Source organism: Elephantulus edwardii, unplaced genomic scaffold (assembly GCF_000299155.1).
Source record: "Elephantulus edwardii isolate Elephantulus edwardi_28Jun2011 unplaced genomic scaffold, EleEdw1.0 scaffold00053, whole genome shotgun sequence".
NCBI classification, from domain to species: Eukaryota; Metazoa; Chordata; class Mammalia; order Macroscelidea; family Macroscelididae; genus Elephantulus; species Elephantulus edwardii.
The window spans coordinates 10,172,174-10,197,891 of record NW_006399803.1 but is presented as its reverse complement, the minus strand read 5'-3'; the positions used below and the strand labels follow the sequence as shown (position 1 = coordinate 10,197,891).

At 40.1% G+C, this 25,718-nt stretch overlaps 1 protein-coding gene across 1 annotated transcript in view; it reads right to left on the bottom strand.

Moving 5' to 3' along the window:
- FREM3 (FRAS1 related extracellular matrix 3) overlaps positions 1–25,284 on the bottom strand; it is a 139,910-nt gene extending 114,626 nt beyond the window's left edge. The window contains exons 1-3 of the mRNA XM_006887043.1: positions 25,279–25,284; positions 16,173–21,669; positions 12,188–12,277 (exon numbers count right to left, since the gene is read on the bottom strand). Coding sequence (XP_006887105.1) covers positions 12,188–12,277; positions 16,173–21,669; positions 25,279–25,284 — 5,593 coding nt within the window. The remainder of the gene's footprint in view (positions 1–12,187; positions 12,278–16,172; positions 21,670–25,278) is intronic.
- Between the last annotated feature and the right edge of the window lie 434 nt (positions 25,285–25,718).

Below are 25,718 nucleotides of genomic sequence, written 5' to 3'. Positions count from 1 at the left end.
GTATTATGTATATATATTGTATATGTATTATGTATATATGCGTATATATATAAGGCCATGCATTATTTCATGAGGATAAAAAATGTGAAGAAATATTTATAGGCAAATACACAAAGATAAAGAGTTAAGAGCTATTTTTCTGGAGCTATTGGTTGTATATCATTTACTCTAAGTATGCCTATTTAATTAAGAGTTGTAATCAGAATTGAACTACAATAGCAACAGCAATGGAGACTTTTCCAGGTGAGCCACCTGCAGAGCCAGAGGAGCGAACACTGCCATTGCCTCAGTTCATTACCTAGAGGAGTTTGCTTGAGTATTTGCTAGAAAAAAATAAAAAGGGTTTAGAAAGCACCTTCATTGTTTCTTTGTTTATATTCTCACTTCTAAGAATTAATAGCTAACCTTGGAATGCTTTGCTCTCATATGTTCTGCCTCAGTCTCTATCCTGGCATCTTCCTATGAAAAAAATCTTCCATGTCTGTAGCCACTATACCATCTAAAAGAAAGTTAAAATGTTTTAGACACTTGCATACCCAGGGCCACTCAGCATTTTTCTTAATATAAGCTAAGATTTTAAAATACGTGGTAGCATTATAAATGAGAGGGGAAGAAATCACTATAATTAAGCAATAATATAGTTATAAAATGAAGTACTACGTAGCTGGTGAAAGAAAATAATCTAAGTAAGGTAAATCTGTTTGTGATGGTTTAAAATTACTTGTGCATTGCTATGTTGTTGTTAGGTGCTGTAGAGTTGAGTCTGACTCAAAGTGAGCCTATGAACAAAAGATCTGAATCCTGTCCTATCCTGTGCCAACCCCACCATCTGTGACACACTCGAGCCCATTGATGCAGTCCATGTGTCAATGCAACTAGTTGAGCGTCTTCCTCTCCTTTGCTATCCCTCCTCCTTTCCAGGCATGATGGCCTTCTCGAAGGAGTAGCCTTTCCTAACAACATGCCCAAAGTATGTGAGATGAAGCTTCACCATCCTTTTGTCCAAGGAACACTCTGGCTGCCCCTTCTCCAAGACATAGCTCTTTGTACTTTTGGCAGTCCATGGGATATTCAGTACTCTTCTTCAACACCACACTTTAAAGGCATCAATTTTTCTTTTGTCCTTATTTATTGTCCAGCTCAGATGCATAACAAGTGACTGACTATGAAAAGAAAAGACCATGGTCTGAGTCAAGTGCACCTTAGTGCTCAAACTAACACCATTGCTCCTCAGTAAGTTGGGGAGGTCCTCAGCTGTAGACTTTCCCAGTGCAAGGTGTCTCCTGATCTCCTAAATGCTGGTACCAAATGCATTGATTGTGGAGCCAAGTAAAATGAAGTCATTGAGTGTTTCAGTCTTTTCTCCATCTATTATGAAGCCATCTGTCAGTCCAGCGGTGAGAATTTTTGTTTTCTTGATGTTGTAATGCAATCACATTGAAGACTGCAGCATTTGATCTTCTGCAGTAAGTGCTTCAAGTTCTCCTCACTTTCAGCAAGCACTGTGTCATGTGCCTTCCTAAGGTTACTGATGCGTCTTCCTCCAATCCTGATGTCACCTTCTTCTTTAGAGGGTCCAAGTTACTCAAATAACTTGCACAGTATACAGATTGATGTATAGATATGTTGTTGTTATGTACCATTGAGCTGGAACCAAGTCATAGCTGATCCTTCAGCAGGTTTTCAAATGCAACAAATCACACCAGAGATTGTCCTTCCTTCTACCATGGAGCGGCTGGTGAATTAGAACCAAACGCCTTTGCGAATGCAGCACAGCTTCTTATCCCTAGGCAGCCAGAACTCCCCCTTTGCTGTATAGATAGGGATAGAGATATTTTAGGGAGCTCTGGTGGCTTCGGGGCAAGAAGCTGAGCTGTAATCCCAAAGGCACGCTGTTCAAGGTTACCAGTTGTTCTGCGGGAGAAGGAACAATCTCCTCCTATGCAATTAACTGCCTCTGAAAACCTGCTGAAGGGACAACTACGGGTCTGTTCAGGCTCTATGGTAAACAACAACAACAATAACAGTACTGTTTTAGTAAAAATAGGGCGCTCTTGTGGCCTAGTGGTAAAAAGCTGTACTGCATTATATTAAGTGAACTAACTCAGTCATAAGGACAAATACTGCATAAAATCATTATTGTAAAAATAGAAGGATAACTAGTTAGAGACCCAAGGGGGATCAGGGCAGGAGCAGAGGGGTGAGAATGGGTAGTGGATGGAATCATGGGGCCTCATAATTTGGTAGTTGGAGGGAGGGGTAAAGGGAATGGGAAAGATACAGCACGCATCTGGAAAGACAGGTTAATGGTGGGCATATTTCAGTGACTTGAAGAATCCAGGTCTTTCCTTGGAGGCTAGGACTTTGAAGCTCTGTCTCACTTACTTTGGGAACATGGCCAGGAGAAGGACATCATGCTTGGAAGGGTGAATGGACAGCACAGGAGAGTGAGACCCAGGATGAGATGGAATGATATAGTGATTGAGGTGATGGGGGTTGGTGTGTCAGAGACTGGCTTAGGACAGGGAGGGTTTCAGAGCTGCTATACACAGGGTCACTATACATTGCAAGTGACTCAATGGCATATAAAAACAATGACACACTATGACAGGTTTGGAAGCAAGAGTGGCATACAATTCCTAAATAACATGCCTCCAGAAACTCTATGAACTTTGATAAATGTTGATAGTTGTAGAAGGGCTTCAAGCCTTTTGTTCATAGAGTTGCTATGAGTGGTGTTTAACTTGAAGGTAGTCAAAACAACAACAACAATAACAACAACATATTTCAATGATGATTAATTTTATAAGACATAATGAATGAGGAAGATTGTATGAAACACATTGTGAATAAAAGATAATGAGAAACACAATGGATATGAACTTTGTAAGCAAGCCAATATAAAATAAGAATGGAAAGAAAAAGAAAAAAGAGACTGCACTGAAATGCCAAAGGCACACAGTTCAAATCCAGCTGCTCTGCTGAGATAAGAAGGGTAATCTCATCCAGTGGGAATTACTGCCTCTGAAAAAAAGCACTGGAAGGTGCGCTGTGAGTCGACTCCAACTTGACAGCACACAGTAAAGTTCAGTGCCACACATAAAAAAATCACTTTTGTATAAATGCATAAGGACACACACACACACACACACACACACACACACACACACTTACTAGATAAATAATTTTCACTGTGAAAGAATACACAACAATTAGTTCTCCTTTAGGGCAAGAGTTTATGTCACAGTGTGCAATTCAGGTACTGTAATTTTTAAAAACATATGCACACACACATAAATACTTAAAGACAATATACGTGTTTAACATCCTCAAAAAATTCATTGCCATTGAGCTGCAACTGACTTAGAAATTATCCTCCGACAGGTTTCAGAGGCTATGAAATTGCCTGGTGGAGTAGAACTCTCAGGGAGGCACCACTTTTGTTGGCAGTACAACTCCTCATGAACGCCACACCAGATCTCCCATTGCACAACATGTGAAAAGCGTTTTTTTTTAAATGTGTCTGCTAACAAAGTTTTCAATATGTTCTTTACTATTGAATCAACTTCTTAAAATGACCCCAGTCTTGGATGTTGTGAAAAGATGTTCTTTTTAATAATATCAATTTGTAACAATGGTCTCTCAAGTGGTTTGTGATCGTTGCTGATCTAAAGATTGATGGTTGGAACCCACTCCTGGGACTTTGAACACAAGGCCCAATGATTTACCTCCATGGAGATTGTTTTTCTTGTTAGGTGCCAACAGTTTGAGTCATTTAGAACTTAATGCAGTCTCAAGAGAGAATGCAGAATGAAACTCTGACCGAGCCTGTGCCAGCCTCACAATCTCTCCAATTGCATTATTGTGGTCATTCTTCTTTTCCAAAGATAATGTCCTCAAAGAAGCTAAGATGAAGTTTACCATCCTTACTTCCAAAGAGTAGTCTGTCCCCATGACAAATTCGTTTGCTCTTTTGGCAGATATATTGTATATTGGCATCCAATTCCTAAACAACATACTCTATGAACTGTGATAAATGTTGATAGTTGTAGAGGGGCTTCAGGCCTTTTGTTTATAGGGTCTCTATGAGTTGTGCTCGACTGGAAGGCAATCAACAAGAGCGGAAACATTGTATATTCAGTATTCATCAACACCACCTGCTTCATAGCCTTTAGTATTTACTAAAACTTAACATAAAGAAGTTAAAAATTATCACAACTGCACTGAAAAACCACGTGATGATAAATGGAAAGAAAAATTGAAGAAAGAAAAACTGAACTAATCAAGAGTTTCATTTTACTTGGATGCACAATCAACACCCAGGGAAACAGCAGTCAAGAATCATAGGGCCTGCTGGGCTGAGCACATCTTCGTTTAAGGAATTATTTTAAAGTGCTGAAGAGCAAGGATGTCAACCTCTTCTAAGAAACTGTTCAAAGTATGTAAGATGAACTTTGTCATCTTTGTCCCCAGGGAGCATTCTGGCTGCATTTTCTCCAAGACATCTCTGTTTATGTTTTTTGGTAGTCTGTGCTACTCTTCTCCAATACCACAGCTCAAATGCGTCAATTCTTCTGTCATCCTTTTTTATGGTCCAGCTTTCAGAAGCATAGCAGAAGACTGAAAAAAATGATGACCTGAATTGAGTGCACCTTAGTCTTCAAATCAACAGCATTGCTTTTCAGTAATTTGGAGAAGTCTCTGATGGCAGACTTGCCCAATGCAAAATGTCTCCTGGTCTCCTGACAAATGGTACCAAGGGTGATAGTGGATCTAAGTAAGATGAAATTATTGACAATCCATCTTTTATTCAGCTATTATGATGTTGCTTATTGGTCCAGTGGTGAGAATTTTTGTTTAGGATTATTATATAATTTTAAGAATTACTAAGGATTAGTCTATGATTAATCTACTATTTCCTGAATTAATAAGAAAGCACTTGAAGATGACTTGAAGTACTTTCTGCAGAAGATCAAAGACTATAGCCTTCAGTTATGGGCTACATCGTAACATCAAGAAAACAAAGATCCTCACCACTGCACTATCAGGCAATGCCATGATAGATCAAGTAAAGACTGAAGTTGCTAACGATTTCATTTTACTTGGGTTAACTGTCAATAGTCATGGTAGCAGCAGTCAAGAAAACAAAAAAAAGTGTTGCATTAGGGAAATCTTCTGTCAAGGACCTTGCCAAAATTTTGAAATACGAAGATGTCAGTTTAAAGACTAAGGTGTACCTGATCCAGGCCATAGTACATATTTTTAAATTTTTAATTTTTTTAGATCATAGTATTTTCAATTGCTTTGTACTCATTTGCAAACTGAACAATAAATGAGAATGAATTAGAAGAATTGAAGCATTTGAATTGTGTTGTTGGTGACGTTGTTATTGTTGTTGTGTACTGTTGAGTCTGAACCAACTCATAGCTGACCATCAGCAGGTTTTTGGTTTTCAGAGGCAGTAAATCCCATGGGAGGAGATTGCTTAGCCTTCTCTCATGGGGTGTAGGTAAGGAGTATTGAATGGGCTGCCAAAAAGAACAAACAAAATTGTCTTGAAGTAAATTCAACCAGAATACTCCTCAGAGACAAAGATGGTGACACTTCATCTCACTTACTTTGGGCATATTTTCAGGAGAAACCAGTCTTTAGGGAGAAATGTACAGGACCAGTGAATAAAGGAAGATCCTTAATGCTTTAAACTGTCATAGTGACTGTAACAATGGGCTTGAGTATACATCAGAGATTGTGAAGAGGACATAGGATTGGGCAAGGTTCAAATGTGTTGTTCATAGGGTTGGTGTGGTCTTAGTTGACTTGCTGACACCTAACAATAACAACATTTCCTACATCTCACAGGCTGTCTCTGCTGAGCTCAGGAGCACATAGTCTAACGATCTGCTCCGTTGCCTGTGGACCTGCCTTGCTTGTAGCTTGCCTATGTACTTAATTCATCTTTAATCAATATTTGTGAGAGAATGAGAGTATAAACCAAGAAAGAGTAATGGAATAATAGTCAACACATATCATTGTCGATTCTTTCTTGCTTGAGAAGAATCTATATGTTTTTCTTCTTTATCTTTTTTAACCCATTACATTATTAAAAGGAACAGGGATTTCTGGTTTCTTGTGATCCAAAATAACTTACCTAGTCATTTTGCTCAATATTATTGACTGATCCAAGTTTGTTGTGATGCATTCAAGTACTCTTTTTATCTTAAATAGAAATTGCTTTTTAAAATAAATAATACTTTTAATTATAAATTGCAGAAGGAAACACGAAGAATAAAAAAAAATAAGGCAATTTGCATTCTATCATTACAATTATAAATGACCTTAACATTTTGTTACATATGAAGGGTTTTTTCTATGCCTTCGTATAGTTTTCATCCTTAAATATTTTTTTTACTCAGCTTTCTTCATTGAGCAACACATAGTGACCTTCTCCCTGTGTCAAAAATTAGAAGTTTATTATGACACTTGAAAAGACTCCTCTCACTTATTACTGCTGAGTTGGATCTGACGCTAGCTGAGCCTCTACTTGGCTTCTGAAATTACACATCACACAAGAGGAGGTTGCCCATCATTCTCCTGATGAGTGGCTGATGGATTCGAACTACCAGAGAGGCACCGCCTTTGGGTTAGCAACACAACTCCCTATAGACCAAGCCACCAGAGCTCCCTGAGTTCCCTGTGCGTGTGTACATATATATGCATATACATGCTTATACACATGCACATCCTCCATGGGAATAAGGGGGCAATCTCCTCCTGTGCTATTTAATACCTCTGAAAACCTGCTAGTCAGTCAGCTATGGGTCATTTCCGACTTAATAATACTCAACAACTCTCTCTTTCTATGCTGCTGCTGCTATTGTTGTTTGTGATTGAGGATATTTTTATTGTGATTTGAATAAATGTTTAAAAAATCAATTACTTTTTAATTTAACCATTCATACACATTTTATCCTATAATATGTAATTTAAAACCCAATTATGCTATCACACATTTTCCTATTTAATCCCTATATATATTTTTCCCCCCATAAATTTGGAATGACTTATAGGTGACCCTCCAACAGGTTTTCAGGGGCAGTTATTTGCATGGGAGAAGATTGCCCATTATCACACAAAGTAGCTGTTGGATTAGAACTGTGTGCCTTTGCGATTGCAGCACAGCTTCTTGCCATCAGGCCACTGGGGAATGCTCTCTCTCTCTCCTTCTCTCCACCTGCCCCATCTTTCTCTATATAGACAGAACACTTGATTGTGCTCATGTGAAACATACTTGGATCAGGGAGCAGTCGTTAGAACAGAACAAGGAAACACTACATGGTTCAAAATCAAGGAAGGGGTGTATGAGGGATGTATCCTGTCTCCATAACTTTTCCATCTATATGAAGAACAGATCATTTGGGAGGCTGGACTTTATGAGGAAGAATGTGGCATCAGGATTGGAGGAAGACTCATCGACAACCTACATTATGCAGATGACACAATCTTGCTTGCTGAAACTTAGAGGACCTGAAGCACTTGCTGCAAAATGTCAAAGATTGTAGCCTTCAATATGGATTGCAACTCAACATCAGGAAAACAAAGATTCTTACCACTGACTGAATTGGCAACATGATAGAGGGAGAAGAGATTAAAATTGTTAACAATTTCAGTTTGTTCAATTCCATAATCAACACTCTTGGCACCAGCAATTAGGAAATCAAAATACAAATTATATAAGGAAAATCTGCTGTCAAGGATAGTATCTCCAGAGTGCTGAAGAGCAGTGACTTTAAATACAGAAAAAATTTTAAGAGAACAAGGAAACAATATGTCTGCAGTTTTAAGAAGAAAGTATCTACAATATATTACAAAATTAAAATACTTGTACCCTCCTCTAGCTATTAAATTTGATATATTAAAAAGCAGAATTTAATTGGTTCCTGAGTCATTTTGTATGAGTAATTTTAATACCTTTGGCTTATTTTCTCATTAAAAATTTTTAACAACAGTTGCTACCTCACATTACAGTAAGAGTCCAAGGGAACAAAACTGACAAATCATTTTGTAGAAATATTAAAACAGAAAACAATTGCTGTACAGCTAACTATAACTCATAGCAAACCCCTGTGTCAGGGTGGAACTTGATGTCACAGTTTTCAATGGCTAATTTTTCAGAAGTAGGTGACCAGGCTGTTCTCCCGAAGTGCCTCTGAGTAGACTAGAGATTCTAATGTGTCAGCTGTATGTTTTAACCATTTAGACGATCCCATATTCTGCAGAAATATGTGCTGTTTAAGTAGAGGGCAACATTATATTAAGTGAAGAATGCTCCTTCACTATTATAAGTGTTCTAGTTATTGAATTGGTTCTGATTCACAGTGATATTATTATGTACAACAGAACAAAACATTGCCCAGTCTTGCTGCATTCTCAGTCATTTTGATGTTTAATCTCATTGTTGCAGTGACTGTATCAATCCATCTTATAGACAATCTTCTGGATTCATGTTGTTCTTCCCTTTTTCTTTCTTTTTTTCTTCTGATCCTTTGTTTTGACCAAGCATGATGCATTTCTGCATGGAGTTATCTCTCCTAATAATATATGTCTGAGACATGTAAGATGAAATATAGTACTCTTTGCTTCTAAAAAACATTCTGGCTTTATTTCTACTAAGATAGGTTTATTTGCTCTTTGGCAGCCCATGAGATATTAACAATTTTTCATCAACGCCACAATGTAAATGTGTTAATTCTTCCATACTCCTTTTTTTATTTCCATAATTCAAATGTGTCAATTCTTCTTTCGTTTTCCTTGATCATTGTCTTTATTCATTCATTCCTTACTCATACATATTATAGAGCTATTCCAAAGTAATACAAGCTTATGACTATAAGAAGGGGAAATGTAATGAACTTGACAGTGTGCTTAATTGGCATGATTCAGAGTTTTAGAAACCTGAAATGTATTCACAATTCTCTTGATGGCTATCATAATAACCTTGAATGTAAGGACGTTTACCACCAATGCTAAAAAGCAAGGCTGCACTGAAAATAGCTTCAGTCTGGATCACTCAAAACTGTAGAAATTAATGATTCACACAAATCAGGCAAATTGCCAAAAATTTCCATTTAAATTGCCAGTTAAGCTGTGTACAAGAATATAGTTGTATTCATAGTTAAGTTAAAGGAAAGAAGAGAAGAATTAATATTTACTGGGAGACTGCTGTATGTTCAGAATCATAATACATTTTTAGTATATATTATTTCATTTAACTATAACACAGAAATTTAAAACGGGGCCAGTTTATACAGGAAACAAGGTGTGCATAGACAAAAGAATCCCTTACAACAATAGTTCATCATGTAGCTTCAAAGACCACAATAGTGAATTGGAGTTATTTCTTCTCCTTTTACTCATTTGGAGGACTTAGAACAATTAAGTCGTTTTAAAACTGTGAAGCAAAAAAAGAGGCGAAATCAAGGGTTCTAGGTAACATGTTAACAAAATAGGTCACTTAAAAAGTCACTTTAAAAGGTGATCCTATTTCATTAATTGTTCTAATGAAAGCTTTGGAAGAGTATACTATTAAACTACTTTTTTTATCAGAAAGTAATTACAAAATGTAGTATTCCAGGTTTATTATTCTAATAATAACAAAGTTTATTAAATGTAGTCTGTATGTCCCAATTTTTTAAAAAATTTTTTTAAATTTTCATTTTCTTTTTATCATTTGTGTGTGTGCTGTCAAATCAGATCTGACTGGTACAGGAGGAGATTGTTTCTCCTTCTCCAAGAGCATCTGGTGGATTTGAATCACACACCTCTGGGAGTGCAGTGTAGTTTCTTGACACTAGGCCACCAGAGCTCGCCTGTATGTCCCAATTTTGAGATTTCAGATTGTTATTCTGGTAGTATCAAGGTTTACTGAATGTTTACTATGTGCCAGGAATGGATCTAAATGCTACTGTGGAAAAAAAAAAGTTTAAAAAAACCCAACTTACTGTGTGTTGATTTCTTCAAACTGTGGCAGGCAGAATAAAACCCCACAATAGATATGCCAAGGGCACTACATACACTATAATACTTATTCTTTTAGCAATACTTTGAGATAGGTTTGAATACCAGCAAGTTATAGATAAGGAAAAGGAAACACCATCTTCTAACATAGTACGTCTTTTCAAGAAATAGTCTGTGACTGATTGCACACTATTTAGAAAGAAAATGTTACTCAGTGGAAATGAATAATAATTTATGTTGTAAAGGTTAATCAGTGGCAAACCTTTGCATGTCATTTCTGCTATTAATCTATCAAACTGCAAAAAAGAATTTTCCTTTTGACTACACAACCAGCACATCCTTAGCTGTGTAAAGGAAGCACCTTCCATGAGCTTTCTGTTCACTATGTTAATTTAGGGAGCTCTGGTAGCTTAGTGGTAAGAAGTTGTGGTGCCAACACAAAGGCACGAGGTTCAATTCCACCAGCTTCTCCCCAAGAGAAAGACGGCAATCTCTTTCTATGTGCTTTACAAAACCTGCTGAAGAGCTAGCTTTGAGTTGGTTCAGACTCCATGGCACACAATGACAGCAACAGCAACATGCTACTTTAGAGACATAATGGACAAACATGAGTTGGGCATAAAGAGCTTATTTGGGAATGGGGGTGAGTTTTCATTTCTTCTTTGCCATTCAACTCCAACAATGGGCTCAGGCATATCAGAGATTGTGAGAGTGACTAAGGAGAGGGCAAGTTCAGCCAGACCTAATGTTTTATGAGTCAAAGTTGACTTGACAACACCTAACAACAACAACATGCTGGTCCATAAACATACTTTTTATTCAGCCCGAGAAGATTAGAATTCCAAGATCGTTAGAGCTCCTAAGAGTCCATTCTGGCAGGTAAAAGCCTACTAACAAAATCTAAGAGTGGGCTTTGTGGTTAGCTTAAGAGTGAATAAGAAGCCATCAGCTACAGTTTCAGGACCTCCTGAAGAACAGATTCACTTAGAATCCAGGTCAGATAAAATACTTCATGCTTCATTACTGAAATTCTTGTTGCTTTCTGTCTTGGCTATCAAGAACTGCTAAAACAGAAATGTCAGAAATGGGTGGCTTTAATAATCAAAGTCATTTTCTCAGTTTCGTCCTAATTTAGTGTGTAAATTCTCGGAGAAGGCTTGTTTCTCTATTGTCTGTGGAGGAAAATATTGAACTTTTGCTTTTTTGTTTTTATAAATCTTTTACTTAAAAAATAAAATTATAAACAAAATACAGAAAAATATTGACACCTGTGATAACAAGAAAATGATTCCTAATTTTTTGGGCAGTTTATTATCTTGGAAGAGTAAAATAATGAGTTTATATTATAAAGACATTTTATTATGCAAAGGAGGAATGTGATGTTTAAGGTTCATTTACAACGGGTATTTGACATTGAGAGAAAAAAATATTTCTAGTTATACATTCAACATTTGCAGCGTGTTTACATTCAAGTTACATTTTCAATTCTATGCCAAATACGACTAAACCACCATCAAAACTCTAAGATACTAAGATCTGTTTGTTTGGTAGGAGTGCAGTAGTGCTTTTGTTGCCGGTTGATCTGTATTTGGTTTGCCATCTGTCTTTCCCCATCTCTGCTCTACTCAGTTCAGTTTGCTTAATTTCTTTTAAGTAATTTTTAAAATTGCTTCAAAACACATTCTACGCTAAACTTACCTTATTAACATAACAAAGACAATCATGGGATTAGAACCACAGGTATGGTTTTTAGAGTTACAACACAAATTATTGGGCATCATATCTCAATTCCTCACTCTTTCTCTTCCTGAAAACTTGCTTATCATGAATAATTTACATAGGATTATATTTTTGTTGTGTGTTGTCGAATTGGAACTGACCTGTAGTTGACCCTCCAGTGGGTTTTCAGAGGCAGTAAATTGCATGAGAGCTGCTGGTGGCTTAGAACTGTGTGCCTTTGGGATTACAGTACAGCTTCTTACCACTAGGACACAGGAGTTCCCTAGTTATGTTTAAACATTATTTATTGGTAACTGAAAATTTTAATTTAATAGACACATATGCTATTGCCAACTAATTGTAATGGCTAGAAATTACTAATGTATTTTTTTTTCAATTTCATATAGATTTTAATTAATCACAGATCTTATGTAAGGGGTCAATATTGACTTACCGTTGTCTTTGACAGAGAAATAGAAGACGTCCCTTGTTGCATTGCTGCCCTCTTTTAAGACATAATAGATCCTCCTCTCATCAATGTCAGCTAAGAGAGAGCGCCATACCAGGTCACATTAGCACAGTAGAAAATGAACAGGATGAAAACATTAATATTTTAGTTGGACCTGGAAATGCTTCCATAAATAAAACTGAAAGCCACAATTAATCCAATTTTTCCCAAAGGCAAAAATAGAAATGCAGTTAAAAAATATTTTTACTATCTGTGTGTGAGGATGGCACAGGATAGGAAAAGGTTCAGATCTGTTGTTCATAAAATTACTATGAGTCATACTCTACTTGATGCACCTAACAGCAACAACTATATGTACAATCCCTGGGATTATGTCCACCAAGGAAGACATTCTAGTTATGCTTGATTTTCAGCATTCTGACATGATATGGAGAAAAAGGTCTATCTAGTTTTAATTTCATTTTTTTTGCACAAGTATAAAATGTGGAAAATGGTAAGCATTCAAATATCTGATGAATTGAAATCAGAATGACTGTTGCATTCTAAGAAAAAGGAAGACTAACTACTGCAAATATATCCTGAAGAAACCAGAACTGCCACCCAAGCAGATATTTGCAAACCCATGTTTATTGTGGCTTTGTTGACAATATCTAAGAGTTGGAAACAACCCAATGCCCATCAACAAATGAATGGATAAAGAAGCTGTGGTATATTCACACATTGGAATACTATGTTGCATTGGAAAACAAGGAACTCATGCAATATTATTCAAAAGGGGTAACCCTGGAGGACATTATGCTGAGTGAAGTATCTCAGTCACAAAGGGACAAATACTGCATAATGCCACTGTTGTAAAACTGGACTGATGTTGAGGTTGGGCAGAAACTAAGAAAAGAGGGGATAAATAATGTATACTACATTGAAACAGATGAGGGAGAGAACTGTTTGAAAGCAATATATGACTAGGTATTATTTTTATGACAAAAGTCCAGAATGAGAACTGCATGGTGGAGTGGACTGGGGGAGGTAGGGACTGTATAATAATAAAGTTGGGGTTTTTTGTACTTTTCAAAGAGAAATACCAACTTGGGGGAGGGGTGGGCAGGGAGGCAAAGGTGCAACAATGAATGAATGGAAATCCAAAGTCTCTATAAACTTTCATTAAAATTACAATAAATAAAAAGAATTGAAAGAAAAAATAAAGGAAGACTAAAACTGTGATTTCTTTACTATCTATCCTTTTACATTTTCAGAACCTCACTCAGGTCTATAATTCTACTTTTACATTGCTGCTCGCAAGGGAAGGCTGGGCAATCTCCTTCTGAGCAATTAACTGCTTCTGAAAAGCCACCAGAGGGTCAGCTATGGTTTGGTTCTGACTCTCCGGGACACAGTAACAATGACAACATTCCTAATTACTAGTATTTTAAAGACAACTAATGTGGGGGCTATTGATATTTATAAAAATAATTCTTATCAAACCATACATGATTTAATTTGATTTTGGAGAAAAATTCTCACCTGAACAAGGTGGTGCTTCTGAAAATGTAACCATTTCTTAAAAATTACCCTTCATCAGGTGGTTGCTTTTACCCTGAGATTACATATGTTGTTGTTAGAGGGCCATAGAGTTGAGTGTGACTCCTAACACCTTTATGAACAACAGATCTGAACCCTGTCCTATCCTGTGCCATTTTCATCATCTCTGACTTGAAACCATTGCTGCAGTCACTGTGTCAATCCAGCTCATTAAGAGTCTTTGGCTCTTATACTATCTCATACAAATAAATGTTTACAGAATACTCCTAGGTCTTTATAAGAAATACACTGATAGCCCAATTAAAAAATGGGTAAAAGACATGGAAAAAGTTTTTACAGAGGAAGATATTCAAATGGCAAACAGATCCATAAAGAATTGCTAAAAATCACTGGCAATAAGAGAGATGCAAATCAAAATCACAATGAAGTACCCTCTCCCTCCAATGACAGTGGCAAAGTTTAGCAGGGCAACAAGTAATAAATGCGGGGAGGATGTGGAGTGAGAGGAACTCTTACACATTGTTGGTGGGAATGTAAAATGGTGTAACCATTCTGGAAGTCAGTTTGGCACTACCTCAAAAAGCTGAACATATAAATTCCATATGACACAGCTATTCCATTACTTGGAATATACCCTGAGAACAAGAGAACACATTTTCTTAATGAGGCACAAAAGGAGATTTGTACACCAATGTCCATAGCCGCATTATTCACCATCACAAGAACATGGAAACAGCCCATATGTCCAACTATAAATGAATGGATTGAGAAATTATGGTACATTCACACAATGGAACACTATGCAGCATGCAAGAGCAATGATTTTGTAAATTATTACCTAACTTGGGAGGGACTGTAGAGCATTATGTTGAGTGAACTAACTCAGTCCCACAAGGACAAGCATTGTATAAAATCATTAAGATAGAATGAGTAGAAGGATCCCAAGGGGGCGGGGGGAGAGTGGAAGCAGAGGGATGAGAATGTATGTCGGGGGGGGGGGAGGAATTAATCATAGATTTGTACAATTTGATGGGTGAAGGGCCGAGGGAAATTGGAAGAATCTGTTCTCAAAATCAATGTATTCAAATTTTGTAAATAAACTAGTATTTTTTTTTAAAGGGTCTTCGTCTCTTTTGCTAATCTTCCATCTTTCTAAGCATGATGTTCCTTTCCAAGGAATAGCCTTTCTCTCACAATATGCCTGAAGAATGTAGACCATCTTTGCCTCCAGGTAGCATTCTATCTGCACTTTCTCTAAGACATATCTGTTTTGTTCTTTTGGCAGTCCATGAGATATTCAGTATTCTCCAATATCGCAGCTCAAAGATACCAATTCTACATATAGGTTTAAAGATATCATAAGTTGTAAATTCCATGTCTCTTCACATCTCATTTATAAATCCAGCTAAAGTCATTGGAAGACTATCTAAAGAGTAATTAAAAGATGCATATCTTTGTCACATTATCTGGGAAATCAGGACACTTTTCCTTCATCTCTTGTTCACTATTAGGGAGCTCTGATGGCCTGCTGAGTAAGGAAGGATGCTGCTAACTTAATGACAAGAGGTTTGAATCTACCAGCTGCTCTGGGCAAGAAAGATGAATAATCTCATCTCATGCCTTTTACAAGCTTTGGAAACTCTCTTGGGGTCAACTATGAGTTGGTCTGGCTGTATGCCAATGCCTTTTAAAAAAAAAAAACAACAACAAAAACCAACCTTTTCACCATTAACAGCAACACTAGCTGGAAAGAAAATGATTTTTAAAATATACCCCATACACAGCCATGTAAAGTTAGCTCTATACTTTCTTTATAGATGCAAAAATTACCAGACCTTGGAGAGGGACATTGTGCTTGGGAGGGTGGAGGGATAGCACACGAGAGGAAGATTCTGCATGAGATGGATTGACTCAGTAACTGTGGTAGTTGGGGTGTCGGAGATTATGAGGTTGGCACAGGATAGAGCAGGGTTCAGACCTATGAATTATAAGCAACTCGATGGTATTTAACAACAACAACAAAAACAACATGATACAATTCAGATGTGCATAGCATAAGACTTCATTTCCAAATTCTGGGTACCAAATATCTTTAAATTATCTACACTTAAAATCAAAAGTCAAACAAATATTATCATACTTAATCTATCTCACAATGTTTTGGAAGCAGAATCTGTTCCAGTTTTGTTGTTTTAAGGCATAACTACAGCCTTAGTAAATATTTGCTCGGTTTTGTTAAGTGACCATTCATGTTCTGTTACAATAGAAAAACAAATAATTCATTGCTTGTTTTGAGAATACTTGCACATGCTATGCCATTTCAGAAGACTCTGAAACTTTCTGCATATGGTCTTGAGATAGAGCAATTGCATACAGAGAAACTGATGCAATGGAGAGGAACAGTGACACCTGGGGGACACTGAGTACTAACCTTGTGTAAACACATCTGTGTTCTCTTTTCCATGTCCAGTGTTGACAAGGAAGCCATGCTCTGGGCCTCTGGTCACCCTGTACTTCAGGTACCAGTGGGAATTGTCCTGATCCTCTGTCTTTAGAGGCTTACTGGTTATGAAGAAACCCATCTGTCCAGAGTGAAGGTGCTTTAAGACCTGGGCCCCTCTGTTAATGATGATCTGGGGAGGCTTGTTGTTGAGGGAGCTTATCTGGATCCTCATTACCTGAGGTTTGTGTGTCTCTAAGTCCGTGTCTGGGAAGACATAGAAACCAGTATGATCGTGATCTGTCACAGCCAAAGAGAGACTGTCTTCACTGGTGTCACTACCATCATGCCAATAGCTGATCAAATTCTCATTCACGTCCTGCTGGGTGAAGGAAGAAACAGGATGACTGCCATTAAACAAGATTTTACCATGGATGGGGACGTGGGTGATGGTGAACTCAAGAAGATCATCTGGAGTATCCTTGTCCTCGGCTGTCAACTCAGAAGGAGTGATGAGTTTACTATTCCCTTTCTGCAGTACTAGTTTGCGGATGGTTAAGAGAGGCTTATTATCCAAATCGGTAATGAAGATCCTGAAGGTTTTAAACACAGTGTTGTGTCCATCAGTCACGTGACACTGGAAGCTGTCCATCTTTACTGCATCATTTGATGTGTGAATATAGAATATTTTGTTTTCAGCCAACTGAAGCTGAGTAAAAGAGGCAATGGGTTCTCCCAGGCGGTCAGAGCTTTCTATGTGGCCCTGGCTAGGGGCCTGTGTGATGCTGAAGTAGAGTTGTTCATCAGGGATATTGATGTCACTAGTGTTGAGTAGTTGTGTGGTGAAGAGCGTTCTACCACCTTTCAAAGTGATCCTTTTGCTGACCATCGCAGGGAAGAATCCATCTAAGTTGCCAATTGTAAAATAGAAGTAACAGTCTATCAAAGAGTTAACCCCATCAGTCACATCAAATTTGATAATGTCTAGAACCCTCCCTTGGCCTGTGTGTTTATAAAATATGAGCCCTCTGTCAATGTCATCCTGGGTAAAGTTCATTCCCAATGTGAGGTTCTTTCTCACTTCCCCTCTGGGTTTTGTCTGTTGCTGTAGATATCCCTGTTGAGGACCAGAACGGAGAATAAAACTGAGCCTCCTATCATCAGAGTCAAGGTCAGTGGCTTTGAGGGCTTGATTTGTGATGACCTTAGTGTGTCCAGCCTCTATGTCCAGCCCATTGTTGACAGCCAGTTGAGGGCTTTCATCATCTACCAAGATTACTGTGATGGGTACTTTCCTGTGGATGGCGTACTTGCCATCACTCAGCCAGACTTCAAAGCTGTCCTCTGTGGTCTCTGAATCATCATGCTCGTACACAATGGTGGAAGCTTCCTGGATCTCCTCTAAGGTGAAGCTCTCGATGGGCCGGCTGCCTGTGGCCAGCTGCTGTATAATTTGTCCATGTTGAGGGAGGCCTGTGAGTCGAAAGTGAAGATCATTCAGTGGCTGATCGGCATCTACACCATTGAGTAGCAGAGTGTCTATGACTAAGCTCATCCCCTCTAACACCACAAACTCATGGGTGAGGAGTTCTGGCTGTTCATCATTGATAGGTAGGATGACTATAGGGAAGAAGATGTTGGGGGAGAAGTTGATGCCATCAGAGCAATAAAAGATGAATCTATCTTCTTGTGGCTCCACACCCTTGTGAATACTCTGAACATAATTGATATGTCTCTCCTGGACATCTTTGATGGAGAAAGCACTGATGGGGCTACCCATCCTTGACGTTTCTGAGCCAGGAGCAGGTGCGGTATTTTCTAGGTAGCCAGAGATTGGCTGACCAGTAATTGTGCATAAGATTTTATCTTGAGGAGTATCCACATCTACAATATTGAGATGTTGGGAGGTCAAAGGATTCTTCCCACCTTCATAGACAATGTAAGGCTCTGCCATGGAGACCTTGGGGGCTACATTATCCACAGGCAGCACAGTCACTTGTACCTGTACCCTCTTTTCTGTGCTGTCTCCTAATACCCATTGACAAGAATCTATGCAGTAGGTGAAACTAAAGGCATCATGCTGCTTCTGGGAGCCAATTTCACCTCCATTGTGGACATAGGTTACTGCTCCACTGATAAGGTCCTCTTGGGTGAATCGTTCTGTGGGCAAACCATTCACTAGAATAATACCCAGTTTAGGGCCATCCTCTGCAATAAAATTAAACATTGAGTCATTTGAGTCCTTCTTTTTATCATAAATAATGTCCATGACGATATCAGTGGATCTATTCTCTAGTACATTTATGGATACATCCAACAATGGGCTATCCATGGTAAAGATCTTAGAACTCTTGTCAGCAAAAGGATGCACAGTAATCAGGACAGTGATAGGTACATAATTTATGTTGTCACTTACCTCCAGATGCAAAGTATCATGGGTAGTCTGGTCTCTGTCATGCTGGTAAGAAACATGCCCATTTAGAATATCAACTTGCATAAAAGACTCTCCAGAGATCATACATTGTTTCAAGTACTGCAGACATCCATATTGGGGTCCCCACACTAACTTGTAAATTATTTGATCCGTATTTGTATCAGGATCTGTAACATCCAGCTCATTATTGCTGAGGGTAAAGCTGTCTCCCTCCATGACAGCAAAGCCTCTGTTCGTGACTTTTGGAGGCTGGTTGTTCAAAGGCTGCAGAAATAACGTGAATGTGCCTGATATGCCATTGCCTGCGGCATCTTCCACCTTGTAGGTGAACTGCACAACTTGGAGTGCTATACCTACTTCTTTCTGGGGAGGCTGGTAAGCAACTTTGTGATGGTTTACCTGGGCCTGGGTAAAGTGTTTGATGGGTGTGTCTGGTGCATCAGTGAGCACAATTTTCCCCACTGAGACTCGGTGGTTGTCATCTATGTCAGTCGGAGGTGTCAGTAGAGTGTACTGTACATTCTGGTCATCTGAGTCCCGGTCAAAATAATGGAGGAATTCCTTCTGGAAGTATGTGAGCTGGTGTCCTTGCACATTCATTTGTAGAGTGGTTCCAGGATACAACTCAGGCCTCAGCAGATCCACTGATTTAACTTTGATAACGAAGGAGTGCTGGGTGGATAGATTGGGTGGGTCATGGTCATCCTGCACGTGGAAAGTCAGGTGACTCATTACAGGTCGAGGACTGTGGGGTCCAAGATGGCGGAAGAAAAGTTTCCCTTCCATTATATCTTGCTGTAGCCACTCAGTCACCACTTTCTGATAAAGTCCTTTCTTTTCCACGTAATGCCACTCTTGATCTATGGGAAACAGAGGTGCTTCTGCCTGCTGCAGCAGCATCTCCCCCAGGTATTGGCTTGGGCAGGAAGGGCCAGGAGGCGGATTCCAATGTCTTCCTCCCCCACCTTCCAGAGGCTGATTCTCTATCACAAAGCGGATGGTGGAGTCCTCTGAGTCAACATCCTTAGCACTCAGGACAAAGGGCGAGATCTGGACCACCTGCCCTTCAGCTAGTGATAGTCCCTGGTTGGCAGTGATCACTGGTGGTTCATCATCAACAGGTACGATGGTGACAGAGAAGAGGAATTCCACCTGGTGGCTCCCATCCTCCATCCGGAAGACGATGTTGTCACTATAGGTATCGCTGCCATCATGCTGGTACACCACTCGGCCTGCTGTCAGGTCTAATGCTGTAAAATTCTTGCTCCTACCAGATGTCCCAGGCTTTACCAACTGCCCATGTCTCAAGCCCTTGACTGCAAACACTTTCACCTCTTCCAGTCCATCTTTGTCACTTATCTGCAGGTTGTGTGCACTGTCTAAGGGCCTTGAGTGGCCTTCCAAAAGCAGTAGGCCTCTGTTAAGAGTCGCTGCTGGGGCCAGGGTGTTCATTGGTTTCACTATCACCGCAAAGGAAAAAGGGTCTGAGGTGGCACCATCTCCATCTATAACCTCCAGCTTCAGCTGGAAGATGAACTCTTCATCCGATTTCTCTATGGGGGGTTGATAGGCAATTTTCAGCTCCCGTATTTCCCGCTGAGTGAAAGTGAAGACTGGGAGACCCAGGGGGTCATCAGTACTGACAAGGTACCCCTGCTGACCCAGGTACTCTGACGACAGAGTGTGGGTATTGAGAATGTTGAAAGCCAGGTCATCAGGGTCAGATTCTGTGTCCTCTGCGGCCAGGACGCCAGGCGTCAGGGCTGTCAGCATGTACTGATAAACGTCCAGCGTCATCGTGGCCAGGATGCTGGGCTGGGGGGCTGTGTTCTCGGTTCCCTCAGGGATCTTCACCAGCATCTGGAAGTACTCGCGGGCCAGCACCCTCGCGGGTCCAGCCCTTTGGTCCTCTGCTCCTAGCAGCTCTGCCATCATGGGCACATAGTCCCGGTTGGGCGAGGGGGTAGTAGCCGTATGCTGGTAGCGCACCCCAGCTTTGATGAAAATCTCACAGTCTACGCTTCTGCCCCTGGGGAGAGGGGTCCCCACAGCGTCCACCAAGCGCCCATACTTGGGCAGTGGCCCTCCCTCGCGTGGAAGAGCGGTGAGCAGGCACCTCCGGGCGACTGTGGCTCGGGACTCCGGGAAGGCGAAGTCCAGCACTGTCCGGTCGATGGCGTGACTCCAGCCCCCGAGCTTCTGCACTGACAAAGGCCTGTTGCGCGTCACAAGCTCCAGCGGGGAGAAGACCACATCCACAGCGAGGGTGAAAGGCAGCACCAGGGAGGAAGCCCAGGAGTCGTAGCGCAGCTGCAGCGGCACTCGGGCGCGCACAGGGCTGCGGGCGCCAAAGTGAGTGTACCGAATCTGCAGGGGTCCGAAGACGCAGGGAAAGTGGCGCGGGGAGAGCGCGCCCTGGTGCCGCCACGGGGCGTCCAGAACTGTCACTTCACACCGGTCCCCGGCTTGCACCCGAATTTCCAGGTTCCGGAGGGGATCCAGCCAAAGCGAGCGTCCCACAGGCACCCGGAGTACAGGATTGGCGATCAGGATGCCAGAGGCGTTGGCGGTGATGCGGCCCCTAAGGGTGCCCCTGGGGTCGGGCAGATAGAGCTCAGGCTGGGGCTTTGTGCCAGGGGAAGGTACCTGTGCCCGCAGCGCAGGGCAGCTCAGAAGCAGCCAGGTGAGAGCAGCCATCAGCCGCCGGTGTCTCCCCACAGCTGTGTCCAGGGATGGCATCCTGGAGTTGGGACCCCGGAGCTCGCCCACTCCAAGAGGTGGCTGGCTCAGCCGCCAGTCAGCGTGCAGACCCCACCAGACCAAGTGGCCGTCCTTCAGCCACCGAAGGGAAAAGCCGCCGGGTAAAGGGAGAGAAAGGGGGTGTGCCCACTCCCTGCCCCGCCCCTGCCCACTGTTTCCCCTGAGCTTTATCTGGGGGCGGCACGAATGCACCCCAGCATCCAGAGACCTAGATCGCACCTCAGCTCCTCTGTGTCTTTGCTCCAGCTGTGTTTGACTGGTGCGCGCCGAGAGATGGTCCTCCGTACAGTGATCCTCGGATCAGATTAGTGTGTTGGGGTACTTTCGTCCTCAAGGGCCTCTAAATGATTTTTCCTCAGGGTGGGGTGTAAGAGGGCGCTTTTACAGGGGTGACTTCTGCGCGTGTGGGACACTGCTTTCCAGAGTCAGGGAGTGGTGATGTTGATGGAGAGACACTCACTATGCTTCTTCCTGACTCAAATTTCAGCCAAAATTAGGTCTCATGCTTAGATAGAAAAGAAATATCTTACAAAAAGAATTTTCCAGCTGTCTGTCTGATGAAGTAGCTCATTCCCTATTTTGTGATTTGGTGCTTCCGAAACAGCGCTGACATTTTTCTTCGGCTCAGTTTCTGAGAAATTGAATTAGCATCCAGGCGACGGCTTGAAAATAACATTTAATCTGTAACTTGTCAGTGTATCTCACACACTTCGATGAGACGTGCAGCTCCGCTTTCTTCCATTTGCTTAGGATGAAATTTCCGTATCTGGTAAACATTGGCTCTCTCGTGAGTTTATTAAATATGCTGTTTGTTTTCCGATTCCTTTCTTTGTAGATTAACAGATAGGGGCCAAAGGAGCAGAGAGAAAAGGGAATAGCAGTAGAGAAAGAGCCAAAGATAATGGGATCAATTTTTGTGACAATTTCTACATGACACCTAATTTTCTTTGTCCTTGAATGTAATGTTGGGTACTTAAAAGCTTTATATTAAATTTCTTTTAAGTATCAGAGGAGTCCATTTAGTCACAGTGCAGAGCAATATTTTCCTATTAACAAAAAAATGGTTAATAAGCTTCTTCAGGCAATGAATGCATCTATGAGGGGGACTTAATGATAAAAGTGAGAATGCATCTGATATTAGGCTGATAAAATTGACTTCAAAGGGAATTTAAATTGATAGAATGTCATCTCCAGACTATTCCTTTGAAGTGTTATATTCACATTAGCAGCAACAGCTGATCTCTCAGAGCAGGAGTAATCTGTTAGTGCTTTGAACAGTTAATATTCTTTCTAAATAGCTAATTTAATCAGCCTGTCAAATGCTATGGGTCTATACAATCCACTAAAGTAGATGCTAGCACACCACATTAGCCTGACAGATTTTTCATATAAAGTGATTTTAATGACAGTGATTTTAAAACCATATATATTTACACTGATTATGCAATGCTAGTCCGTTGTGTAAAACTTTGTTTTTTAAATGTTGTTGTTGTTATGTGCCGTCGAGTCACCTGTGACTCATAGTGACCCTAAACAGCCCTAAAGCCTGCTCTGTCCTGTGCCAATCTTATTGTCTCTGACACATTACTCTAGTTACTGAATCAATATGTTATTTAAAAATTGGAAAACAAGTAAAATTCCATAGCAAATGTAATTCCAAAGAAGCATTTTGATTGATAAATCTTGTCTAAAGAGAGATTTTTTATAATGGAACTTTGATTTGTCTGTACATAATAAATTTTAACAAGTGAATAGCTCTGGATGAATGCAAACAGTTTTTGTTCCTATCCAAGCACTTGTCACTCTGGAATTACCTTGCCCATGTGTTTTAAACATTATAAACAGAGAATGGGGTAGAAAAAAGAACTACCATATTTATTTATTTTCATCTTTTGACCCTTCCTCTCTAGCTAATGCTGCTGTTTTACCTTTTCTCCACATAACTCTTAGCGTCTTGAAAGTATTCTTTTCTTACTTTATTCCACAGTCAACACTCTCGGCACCAGGAGCCAGGAAATTAAAAGACATATTGCAATGGGAAATTCTGCTGTTAGGGACCTCTCCAAAGTACTGAAGAGCAATGGTGTCATTCTGGAGACTAAGGTGCAACTGATACAGGCCATGGTCTTCACAATCACTTGTTATGCATCAGAGAGTTGGACAATGACTAGGGAGGATAGAAGGAGAATTGATGCCTTTGAGCTGTGGTGCTGGAGAAGAGTATTGAGTGTACCATGGACTGCTAGGAAAACAAACAGATTCATCCTGGAGAGGGTTAAACTGGGCTACTCCTTGGATGCAAGGATCCTGAGACTTCATCTAACATATTTCGGACATGTTGTAAGAAGAGACAGGTCTTTGGAGAGGGACATCATGGTGGGCAGAGTGGAGGGACAGCGCAGGAGGGGAAGACCCTCTATGAGGTGGACTGATTCAGTGACTGGGGTAATTGGGATGGGTGTGTCAGAGGCAATGAGATTGGCACAGGATAGAGTAGGGTTTAGGGCTGTTGTACACAGGGTCACTATGAGTCACAAGTGACTCGACAGCATATAACAACAACAACAACATCACTTCTTCTTGAGGACACTCTTGTCTGACTTCCACCTTGTATATACTCTAACAAAACTTTTGCTTTGTTCATCAGTAAGCTTCTTATGGAGAAATCTAATGACAAATTCCCATATAGTCTGTATTATTTCATTCCTTTCTTATTTTCCTTCCTATCTTCTGGTATGCAACCTAGTAGTAACGACCTGTGCTACCAGCCTGAAGGCATGTGGTTTGAATCCACCAGCTGTTCTTTGGGAGAAAGATGAGCAATCTCCTGTTTTGATTAACTGTTTTTAAAAACCTGTCAGTGCCACCACCTTCCAGTTCAAGGGCCACTTCCATAAGGAAGATGGTTTCTTACATCATCCTTTCATGTTTCTGCCTTTTTTGGGGGAGGGGGCACAGAAATATAATTTTGAAATTATACATTCATGGGTAACTTAATTACCATGTGTTGTCACTTAGAATACTTTTTTTTTGAGCACCCTCAGAGCAGGGAGGGAGCAACAGTTGTTAGGTGCCATTAAGTTCTTTCTAATTCATAGTAACCCTGTGTTCAAAAGAAGGAAACACTGCCACATTGTCCTCAGAATCATTGCTATGTTTGAGCCCATTGTTGTGGCCATGAAGTCAAGTCACCTTGTTAAGTGTCTTCTTTTCCGTTACCTGCAGGAGTGGCATTCACTGTCTAACATGCCTCCAAAAACTCTATGAACTTTGATAAATGTCAATAGTTGTAGAGGGGCTTCAGGCCTTTTGTTCATAGCAATGTTATGAGTTGTGCTCAACTCAAAAGCAATCAACAACGACAACGGCAACTACTAAGCTTAATGTTATTCTTTAGTGTTTGTGTCTGTCCTCTTAATCACATTTCCAAAATCTATAGAATTCAGTCTCACTATTCTCAGAGGAAACTTGGCTGTATTTCTGTAAGGACGTTTGTTCATTGTTCCGCAAGTGCATCACATAGTCAATACTTTATGCCACTATTACAATTCAAAGGCATGAATTCTTCAATTTTTTATTTGTTCATTATCTAGCTTTTGCATGTGTATCAGGCAATTGAAAGTAAATGGCTTGGGAAGAGTCATCCCTTAGTCCTCAAAGTGACGTGTTTGCTTTTAAAAAATACTTTAAAGGTGTCTTTTGCAGCTCAGTTACTCCAAGTAATATGTTATTTGATTTCTTGACTGTTTCTTCAGGTTGTTAACTGGAGTCTTCTACCCATTCTAATGATGTGTTCTATATTCCAGTCTCTGGGATTATTTACTCAATATACAGACTGAAAAAATATGGTGAAAGAATACAACCCTGACACATACCTTTCCTGAGTTTAAAAGCACACATTACCTTCATGTTCTGTTTGAAAATTTGTCTGTTGGTTTATCCATCAGCACAATCAAGTGTTCTGGAATTCCGTCTTTATCATTATACAATCCAAAACTTATTATGGTCCTTTAGTCAAATGCCATTTGGATGGTTGTAAAGCATAAGAAATACTTTCCTGCTTGTTTACAGCTTTCAACCAAGATCCATTTGACATCAGCATTGAAACTCTTCATTCCATATTTACTTCTGAATTTTACTTGGATTTCTGGTAGTTCTCTGTTAATGTACTGCTGCAACCATTTTTAAATGGTGGTCAAGAAAATTTTATTTGTTGATGACATTATGGATATTGTTTGATAACTTCTGAATCTGCTTGGTTCATCTTTCTCTGGAATTGTCACAAATAGGTATTTCTTCCAGTCATGTAGCTAGCTGCCTTCCAAAATTATTGCCATGGACAA